This window comes from Diceros bicornis, chromosome 21 (genome assembly GCF_020826845.1).
Source record: "Diceros bicornis minor isolate mBicDic1 chromosome 21, mDicBic1.mat.cur, whole genome shotgun sequence".
In the NCBI taxonomy this organism is placed as follows: Eukaryota; Metazoa; Chordata; class Mammalia; order Perissodactyla; family Rhinocerotidae; genus Diceros; species Diceros bicornis.
In genome coordinates this window covers 26,837,852-26,848,671 of record NC_080760.1, presented here as the reverse complement: position 1 = coordinate 26,848,671, position 10,820 = coordinate 26,837,852, and the positions used below count along the sequence as shown (strand labels likewise).

The 10,820-nt window shown below is 39.5% G+C and overlaps 1 protein-coding gene across 1 annotated transcript in view; it reads right to left on the bottom strand.

The window, feature by feature from the left end:
* PKHD1L1 (PKHD1 like 1) overlaps positions 1-10,820 on the bottom strand; it is a 166,194-nt gene that overhangs the window by 22,495 nt on the left and 132,879 nt on the right. Inside the window, 3 exon segments of the mRNA XM_058564477.1 lie at positions 2,963-3,307; positions 6,161-6,296; positions 8,821-8,978. Of these exon segments, the coding sequence (XP_058420460.1) occupies positions 2,963-3,307; positions 6,161-6,296; positions 8,821-8,978 (639 nt within the window).

Sequence of the window (10,820 nt, the reverse complement as noted above, 5' to 3'; positions counted from 1 at the left end):
CCAGATATGAGGGCTCATGTGACCTAGCTGTAGCAGTACAAAGGTGCTTCATATCCTTACGCTACTATTATGACTTGTTCTCACTGGGTTTTGGTACAGAGTGGCAGCTCTGACCTGTCTGTGCTGTTAACAGGTTCTCTCTGTCTGACATGTGAAGGCATCTATTTCTGCTGTATGCCACTTAAACCAAAGACCTTAACTTGCAGAGCTCTTATTCCTGACCAGACTCTGCTTACCCAGAGGTCCCCTAGTGCTTAAGGAACCCCCTTCCAGGACATCTAGGAAGTTCTGCATGTCCTGACGCCACGTGAGGGCTGTGAGGAGCCAGAGGCATCACTACGTGCACATCCTTCTCGCCACCTCCCGATATTTTGCTGTGGCATTGCACCTGCCGAGCTGTAGAGCTTTCCTTGAGATTCGAAACCCTCAAGAGACCTGAAGCATGCCATTAGCCTGTCCCTCCCCCTGCCGCTATCTCCATGTTCTTAAACTGTATTATACCTAACTGGATAAATTTGACTAACGAGATAAAACTGCTTAAAGGGGGTGGGGCTGGAAGACGTTGTGTGTGAGGAAATGCAGATCACATATAGGAAGTAAATCACAGTTTCTTTGGACATCTGAGAGGCTAGTGTGGTAAATACTGGACCCCACTACATGTAAGGGCTTACCAGGGATTTCTAAGAGTTGGTGAGCAATCTCTAGATGTATCATGGACCCACTACAACTCCTAGACTAAATTAACAGCTTAAGTTGAGTCCAAAGCCCTGACCCTGTTAAGTACAGAAGTACAGGGCTGATGAAGGAAAGTAACCTATGACTGGGCAGAGAACATCATGGGAGATCTGGTAACAACACAAGCCTATGCTTCCTGTTTCCTTCAACAAAAAGAGTTGATCAGCACCTCCCTCCACTCATGCAAGCCTTCCCAAAGGCTTATCCCCACAAGGGAAGAACCTTTTGCCAGCCCAACTGATGGATTCCAGCTGGGCATTGTGGCGGGTGCATAGGGTCAACGGTGATAAGCAAACCTCCTGGGGAAATGAGTGATGACCCCCTAGTGGCAGAAGGTGAGAACTTCACCCAGTACCCAGGTTTATACATTAAGAGAGCCTGGGAGTTGAGTGAAAAAGATGCTGGACAGAGATAGGGCAGATCTGCATTTCCTGAGTCTGAAATTTATACAATGTGGAGTCTCTCTTTAAGAAAAGGAATGTGGAAAAGTCTTACTTTTGCAGCTTTTATAATAACAGTCAGTGATTCAACCACATTATTAAATGGACCCTTCTCCCACAGCCTTGCAAGTTAAAGCCTCTCCCAGGACTTGTACGAGTGAAGGGCCTTGAAGCTTAAGCTTCATTAGCTGGATGGTAATCTTCCTCTGACAGAGACTTAGGTCTCATCTTCTGGGGGAGGGGTTTGCCTAGGTGAGACTTAACCACTGGAGACAATGGCATGGTTGGGACTTAGCAGCTGGCGATGGTATTGCATGCCAGAAGGCCAGGAAAGTTCACTTGCTCCTCAAGAGAGGCTGTGCAGAGAAGACCACCCACCCTGTAGCAGAGACTATGAAGACAAGAGAGCAACACGAGGGTCTGAAGTCAGGAAAGCCCCCTTGGTATTCAGATACCAACCTGAACTGACGGAGAGGAAGAAAATCTGAAAGGCTGAACATTTACCCAAATGCCCAAACTGAGTTACCCTAAGGAAATAATTTAAAGCAGCAGAGATACCTCTGATGGGACAGCTCAGCTTATTTCTATCTTTGATACCTAGAAAATGGGAGTATAGGGAGTGAGGGACAGAGAAAGGGGTGATCGCTGGTGAGGCTGATTAGATCAGTCATAGGAATTAAAGATAGAACATATTCTTGCATATTTGCACTTGTTAGCTTTAGTCTGTGAATTTACTACTTTACTTTAAAATCTAACCTACCACTCCACTGCTCAGAATCTCCAAGGTTCTCCTCTTTTCCTTAGGAAACTCCACAGTCCTTCTTTTTTTTTTATAATTTTTATTTATTTATTTTTTTCTCCCAAAGCCCCAGTAGGTACTTGTATGTCATAGTTGCACATCCTCCTAGTTGCTGTATGTGGGACGCGGCCTCAGCATGGCTGGAGAAGCGGTGCGTCGGTGCGCGCCCGGGATCCGAACACGGGCCGCCAGCAGCGGAGCGCGCGCACTTAACCGCTAAGCCACGGGGCCGGCCCCACAGTCCTTCTTTTAGCTTACAGAGAGGAGAGCTTCTTTTGGTTTCCCCTGCTCTAGCACTTGTGCACCTCTCAACCTCATTTCCAGCAGCCTGCCCTTCCTGGCTCCTCCTGCTGTGACCTATTGGACCTTTTCCAGTTCTTCTAATGCACCACACTCTCACCAACTATTTCCTCAGCATTGAACATACTTACCTCCCTCTTTTTTTTTTTTTAAAGATTTTATTTATTTATTTTTTCCCCCCAAAGCCCCAGTAGATAGTTGTGTGTCATAGCTGCATATCCTTCTAGCTGCTGTATGTGGGACGCGGCCTCAGCATGGCCAGAGAAGCAGCGCGTCGGTGCGAGCCCGGGATCCGAACCTCGCCAGCAGTGGAGCACGCTCACTTAACCACTAAGCCACGGGGCCGGCCCTTACCTCCCTCTTTTCATTGACTAACTCTTTTCATGATTAATCTCTCAGCTGTAAGATCACTTCTTTAGGTCACCTCTCAGATCTTTTATATTAGGTCAAATCCTTTTGTCGAATTTATTAATTGCTACAATCACAAAATAGAGGCTGAAGTTCCTTCATAATTCCAAAATGGTTTGGGATTACAGAAGTAGGAAAAGGGTTTCTAGGCCCTTACAGGGTTCAGGATGTGGAGTTGGTAGGATTTCCTGAGGCCAGGCTCACCAGGCCCTGATAGGGTTATTTGTGGATATGGGTTTGGTAATCACATTCCTCTATCTCAAACGTCTAATCTCCATACCTGCAGTGTCATTGCTTATGAACTGAGGGGGAGGATCTCCAATCTCCAATTCAACTGTGAGTCCCGTGGATCTCTTCCTCCGCAGACTCTCCCTTTGTATTATTTTGCTGACACGGATTTTGTCACTTGGTATCTTTAGGAACAAGGCAAGATTTCTAACCAAATTATGAGAGCTATAAAAGTCATCTTCTGTTATAGCAGGTAATTGGAAAGAAACAGATATGATTGCGGTGGTGTGGATTTCAACAGGTATAGTTCCTTTAACCAAAAGGTGCAGCATTTGGTCGATTCTATCAAAGTAGTTTTCACCAAGGACAGTGGAATTCAGGTTAGGAAGGAAGTGCTCTATGAAGGAAAAAAGCCAAAACAGGACAGTTAAACATATTTATATACCATAATTATCATGTAGTATTTAATATTTGTTTAAATTTAGGAAATTCTGAAAAAGTTCAACATTATCATTCTTTCATAGGAAAGAATGCATATTAAAAACAAAAACACTTACAGAACTGACATGCAAAATTAAAGTCAATTCTTAAATAATACCATTAATAATCATTATACATTAAATTTATTTTAAAAAACAATTAGCTATAGACACAGTATAAATGACAAAATCTAATTATGAACCCAGGAGCTATATTTGACTTGTAACAATATTTGCATGTTCAGAATTTCAAAGCCTTGACCAAAGGCATTTGGTAACTTAAAAATGTAAATTTAACTTTAATAGTTATCTAGTTTATGCAGTTCTATATACAAATCTTAAGAAGCATTTACAATTCAGTGCTTCTATTTTTACCAAGGACAAAACTATGTAATACAAATGAAGTATGTATTAAAACATCCCGGAAGGATCTTATACCAATGAAACAGGTTTACATTTCAGCTTGAAAAATCTTTGGTTAATGCGAAACAAATTCTACTAGGGAACTGAATTTTGTAAAGGTGATTGAGATTATTATATATATAGAATGAATGAATATATATACACCATTTTATGGCAGAGTATCAACAGTGTCTAAGAAGTAATAAATCCACTAACACATATTGAGCCCAGACAAAGACTGAATTGTATAATAATACTGGACTGAGACATGTAGTTTCTTACCACATTTCATAGTGAGGCTTACTAAGAAAAAGAAATTAAAATTTTAGAAAGAGGGTATTTCTTATGAATGTAATAGACATTCATAGCAATGGCATTAAGAAGCCATTTCTATATATTTCTTTAATATCTATATATTTCTTTAATATCTACTTGTCTAAGTTCTAGATGCAATTTAGTTTAAATATTCTGTGAATCTTATAAGAATGTGCGTTTGTATTATTTAGAGGTGCATACACCATTTATCCTAGGTAACTTTCTCGTGTCAACACTGTAATGGAAGGAAGCAGAGACATACATAATAATAAAACATTTTGAGTAGTCTAAAACAATATGTATATATTCATAATACAGGGATATTATTTTCATTCCAAGTGCCAAAGCAAAATGTTCATTTAAAAGCAATGCTATATCAGAAAAAAATTCTGTAAGAGGGCAGTGGTGATATTGTTTTTCAGCCCGTCAACACCTGTGCAACCAATTCCCTGTATTAAATTCTGGCTATTGAGAAAGTTTCTATTTTCCCGTCTTGAACGATAGAGTACTTGGTACCAAAAGCGTTGTTTTAAAAAAGAGTTAAATTTTATGAAAATTAAGCTGTAAATATGTGTAACCATTTGTATATAAAAAGGGATAACACTGACTTGCTTAGTTTATAAGGAGGCAATATAGCATAATGGTTAAGTGCATGGGTTCTAGAGCTAGACTCTGTTCAAGTCCTTGCTCTGCCCTTACCAGCTTTGATATTGCCATGGACTGAACTGTGTTCTCCCAAATCATGTGTTGGAGCCCTGACCCCCAGTGTGAGGGTATTTGGAGACGGGCCTTTGAGAGGTAATTAGGTTTAGATGAGGTTGTGAGGATGGGCACTTCATGATGGATTAGTGCCCTTATAAGAAGAGATACTAGAGAGCCTGCTGTCACTCTTTCTGCCAGGTGAGGGCGCAGTGCGACTGCGGCCATCCGCATGCCAGGAGGAAAGCTCTCACCAGCACCTGACCATACGGGCACCCTGGTCTCGCACACGCAGCCTCCAAAACTGTGAGAAGATAGATTTCTGTTTTTAAGCCACCCAGTTTACGGCATTTTGTTATGGCAAGCCAAGCTAAGACAGAGACCTTGGCAAATTACTTCACCTCCTTGTGTCTCAATTTACTCATCTGTGCCTACCTCATAGGGTTATTATTAGGATATAGTAACAGTGAGTTATAATATACAAAGCACTCAGAACAGTGCCTGACGCATAGTAATGTCTCTGGAAACATTAGCTGTTCATATGATTAGTAGAAATAGGACTTCCTCCTTAGACGGTAATGAAAATGGGTTATCCATTCACACTCTCATGTCTAGCTTATAGTATGACCTACGGCACACATTTATGTAATTGTTAGCCAAGATTATGGGGCACAGCTAAAAACGATGATAAGTAGCACAAGTGGAATGAATGTACTGACTTTATTACCACTCGGTTTAACAAAGACTTCAATGAGTGGCGATAAATCCTGGTTTTGCAAATATTAGTAAATGGGTAAGTTTAGCCTCTTGCACATATTTCATTTAAATCCAGAGTTTACTTTATAATATTTACTTCATGGTTTTCAGTTGATGTTATACTAGCTTTCTTGGCAATACTTCTGGTGACTGCCAATTAATTTAGGCTTGACCTCTATGAAATAGAAGCAAAGCAGAGATAGGGTAAAATCTCTAAGCAAAATCTCTGCTGTATTCCATAGGAATAACTGAACTAACTGTGTAGAATGTGCACGTTCTCAGGGGGCAAAGGAATATCCATCATACACAAAAACCTGTATCTGCATGTGTGCAGATAGGTCAGATCCACCAAGAATGATCCCTCAGGATACACACATTATAATAAACACATGTTTATTATAATGGACTTATATTATACATAAGCTTATAAGCTTATATTATGACCTTATAATATAAGGTGGACTATGGCTAAAAACTTATTTTCCCTTGCATTAGTCAATGGCTAAGGAACTAAAAATATTAATAATGAAATGTTACAAAGAATTTTATACATAATTAAGTACACAGACAATGTGCATTGTATTTTTTTGAGGCAATACCTGTATGCAGATGTCTATTAAGTTCACAGTGTCTCTGTTGGGAATTCCATACTGTATTTTGGGGGCAGACCAATGTATTGTTCACATAGACATCCAAACGCTGAAGTGTGGGGAAAAAAATTCCTACCAGAACAGCCTGTTAAAAATAAACAACATTTCTGTGTCTTAAGAGACCAATGAAACAGAATATTTAGAATTTAGCACTTAAAAATGTCCTTCAACTATATATACCTTCTGTAAAATATTAAAACTAAGTTATATGGATTTAGGATAAATGTTGAGCTAAAATTTTTAAATGGACTTACATTCAACCATTCATACAGCTGTTACAACTTAACTCTTAATTGATGATTCTCAGTAGAAAAGTGTAATGTAAGAAATAAATTATTAGAGGAGTATCCCTAAATTAAAGAAAGTGTTCCTTTAAAAGATAACAAAGTTGGCCCCGTGGCTTAGCAGTTAAGTGCCCGCGCTCTGCTACTGGCAGCCCGGGTTCGGATCCCGGGCATGCACCGACGCACCACTTCTCCGGCCATGCTGAGGCGGCGTCCCACATACAGCAACTAGAAGGATGTGCAACTATGACACACAACTATCTACTGGGGCTTTGGGGGAAAAAATAAAAAAAGGAGGAGGACTGGCAATAGATGTTAGCTCAGAGCCGATCTTCCTCAGCAAAAAGAGGAGGATTAGCATGGATGTTAGCTCAGGGCTGATCTTCCTCAGAAGAAAATAGAAAAATATATAGATAAAAGATAACAGAGTTGTCTGAAATATAGGCTTTCAACTCCAGGGCAGGGGGAAATGGGGAACTTAGCAGTGCTCTGTATCATGCACACAAAATTAGGTACTTAGTGTTGAAAAAAATGGTTATCTCTGAAAAAAATTTGGTAGTAAGACTGATAAAAATCAGTCAAAATAACTACCTCCCTGATTCCATTTTATTCATTTTTCATTTTGTATTCTTCACATTTCATGTTATCAGATATAACGATGAAGAAAGGAGACCGGCTTTTGCACAAAGCGCAGGGAGGAATTAATAAGGGATCCAATAAGCTATACATAGTTTTGGAATCTTCTTTTGAGATTGTCTAGAGAGGCTCAGAATATTAACAGTCACATGACTTTGTAGTTACCATTCTTATTTTTAAAATTAAAAATATTCTCTTTCACTCAAAAATCAAGTGCCTATCTGATTCAGGCACTATTCCAGAAGCTCTCAAAAGTCCCTGCCCTGTTTGAGCTTACATTCTGGAGTGAGGAGAGAGACAATAAATAATAGAAATAATGAAAAGTAAAGTATGAAGCATGTTAGAAGGTGATAAGTGCTATGGAAAAAAAGAAAAGGTAGACCAGGGTACAAACAAGTAGGAGAGCCAAGTGGGGAGGGGCGATCAGGGTAGGCCTATCGAGAGAATGGGAGTTGAGGAGATGGGGGAGTTAGCCACCTAGGATAGAATGTTCCAGGCAGACTCAACAGGTGAAACATAGCCCCAGGTGGCAGTGTGTCTGGTGTGCTGAGGAACAGCAAGGAGCCCAGGGTGGCTGAAGGAGTAGAAGTCAGAGAGCTAAGGGATGGGGGAGATTCTCATGGGGCCTTGTAGGCCATGGTGAGGACTCTTGCTCTTGTGCAAAGACCAATGGGGAAATTATTGCAGAATTTGGGACAAAGGAATGATCTGGTCTGACATATTTTGAAGGTATCTCTGTGCCTATTGAGGTGAGAATAGACAATAGAGGGGGCAAAGGTAGGGCAAGAGGAGGAGTTGGGAGGCAATTGCCTTAATCCAGGGAAGAGATAATGTTGGCTCAAACTGGATGGTGGCACTGGAGGTGGTGAGAAGCGGTCAGATTCCGGATATTTTGAAGGGAGAGTCAACAGGACTTGCAGCTGTCTTGGATGAGGAAGGTGAGAGAAAGAGAAGAATCAAGAATAGTTCCAAGGTTTTATCTTGAGCAGCTGAAAGGATGGAACTGCTATTAGCTGAGAAGGGGCAGCTGTCTCCTTTCTCTGCTACTCCTCTCTCTGCTTCATCTCATCAGCCTCCTTTCTTCATGTTCCTAACACTCTGGAACTTTCAAGTCTCATACTCGTAGAAAAGAAAAGTCTATACTACAAGACTACTGTTTAACCTCATACTCTTCTCCCATTGACAAAATATATATGAATTTAATCATCCCAGCTGGATTCAGCTTATAGTAAAGATTTGACATTATTGAAGATATTTTAGATAACGTGCTGTGATCTCCGAAGTAAATTCCCAAGGTGTATTTCTGACATATGTATATAACAGCAGCATGGAAGATTGAATATATAATTCCAAGTGACCAGTTTTAGATGTCACTATTTTTATGTAAAAGTTCAGGTTTGCTTGCCAATCACACAAATCATAGGCCTCGCTTGTCACGCCTCAGACATAGAGCAGCACAATCAAGTGCAAATGGGGGAGAGGGGTTTGGTACTCGTATGTGTTCTCAGCCTGATGAAAACTTCTGGACTAATAGTATTTTCAGTAGTACCCTGTTGGTCCTTGAAAATGAGTTGTAAAGCTGATGATGTTTGAGAGAACAGGGGAGGAGATAAAGTCCTTGGCAGATAGAAATATATGCAAATAATCAACATTGATAACTCTTAAGAAATTATTTCTATCTTGCCCTACCTTATTATGGTCAACGTTAAGCAACATCAGTCGAAGATTCTGAGGACTGATGCCAGTGAAGTAAACTTCATAAGATTTGTTCAGAGCCACAATGCTATGAAACAGGGACAGTCTTCTCTGGCACGTGTATCCGGCACACCAGCCATGATCCTGTGGGCCTACAGCCACACAAAATGAAAGTTCATGTTCCGTATTATGAATATTATTAGTGCAAAGTCTGAAGAGTAACTGTATTAAAAATAAATTGCAGTGTTCAAGTTCAGCATTTATAGCCATTATCCACCCACCCGTCTAACCAATGACCTAAGCTATTTCTCAAACCTAGGCTTAAAAAGGAAGGCAGAGAAACAATTCTTCCCTACCCCTTTACTTTTACACTGCCCAGGTAGAAAGGATTGTTGAGGATTTGTACTGGAAGGTCACTGAAGGAAATAGGAGATGTACATGTCTCCCTACTTTAGTAATCGTATTTAAGCCCAGCTCACATGGTGAGGAAGAAAATGCTTGATTCTTTCTCCTACCTATCAAATGTGAGTTTGGGTGGGGAACCAACTTTCTCAGACTCTTTGCTGAGAAATATGCTGTAACAGAGTTAATTTGTTAAAAACAGAACCTGTACCTGGAAGACATGGACATTTGTATGCCTGAATCATTGATTCATTCATTCTTTCTTTCACTTACTCATTTGTTCACTAGTTACTTTGTAAATTCAACGAACTCTTAAATTTGTTTTTTATTAAGTCTTGGATCTTCCTTCATTGTTATTGTAATAAATTTTTGTTAAAGCCTGTGATTATAGGTACTATTGGAGGGTCATCATCATTAGTGCACTGAAGCAATCCGAGAAATAACACTCCATTAAACCCTCTAGAAAGCCAAAAGATGGCGCATGCTTTTCTGCTTGGATCCAGACATTTCCAGAACAGGTGTAACGTGACTTTTGTAGCAAACTTCTCTATTTCACTTCAGTTTTAAAGTGGCTGGGATTATACATATATAAAACATTGAGTGAGACATGGAATGATGAATTTTCTTGATGTATTTATTCATTAGCTTTGCTCAATTTCCTGGCTTACTTGGAATTATTATCAATATTTATAACTGAACTTCAATTGAATTTTAAATCAATATAAACTTCTGAAGCTCAAGTAGAGCATTACCTTTTCCTTAGCATCCAAAATATAAATCCTACTTTCAAATAAACCTTCTTTGTGGGTTTTGAAAACAAACAGAGAGAAATTTCTATGTACAAAATGAAAAATTTAGAGTGACAGAAGCCATATTTTAAAAATAAATAGAATTGAGTATTAAAATTTAAAGGGGAACTTTAGTGGTATTCAATCACTTTTATCTGGGGAACTTTTTTCTCACCTAGTGTAATGCATCCCAAGCTTCAGTAATTCTTCTAACACCTTCCTAATTTTTGCCATACTACTATCATCTACTTATGACTTTTCTTTAAATTGACAGTCACTTTTAAAATTTAAATTTATTTTAAAGAGAAATGTCATGTCACTATTGTGAATAGAATACTTGTATTGCCTTTCAGAAAAGGAAAGTGTAAAAATAAATAGAATGAAATCTTTCTCCACCATATAAAACAGAACAATTTGAAAATATCTCCATTATTCATTGACTAGCCTAAAATTCTTCCCACATTCTCTCTGCTTTGTAAGATCTGAAAGGCAGCATTTGAAATTGGGTGGATTGCAGGTCTTAGAAACCAGGGAGATTGCATGGTGGGGCAAGAGAAGTGGCAAGAGACTTAAAATTATGCAATTTTGGGACACCCTTGATTTAGTTCATTTTATTCTAACACATTTTTAAAAATGAATGTTTTTCTGGGGTACTGGCTATTTTGTTGAATCTTTGAATATTTCAGTATGCGTTATGACACTGCCAGGGCACAGAAATCTTTCTCATCCAGGTTATATGCCCCTTCAGCACTTGAAAGACTCTTAAGCCTTCTTAGGGACTAATCCTCGAGCCCCCCGTGCTAT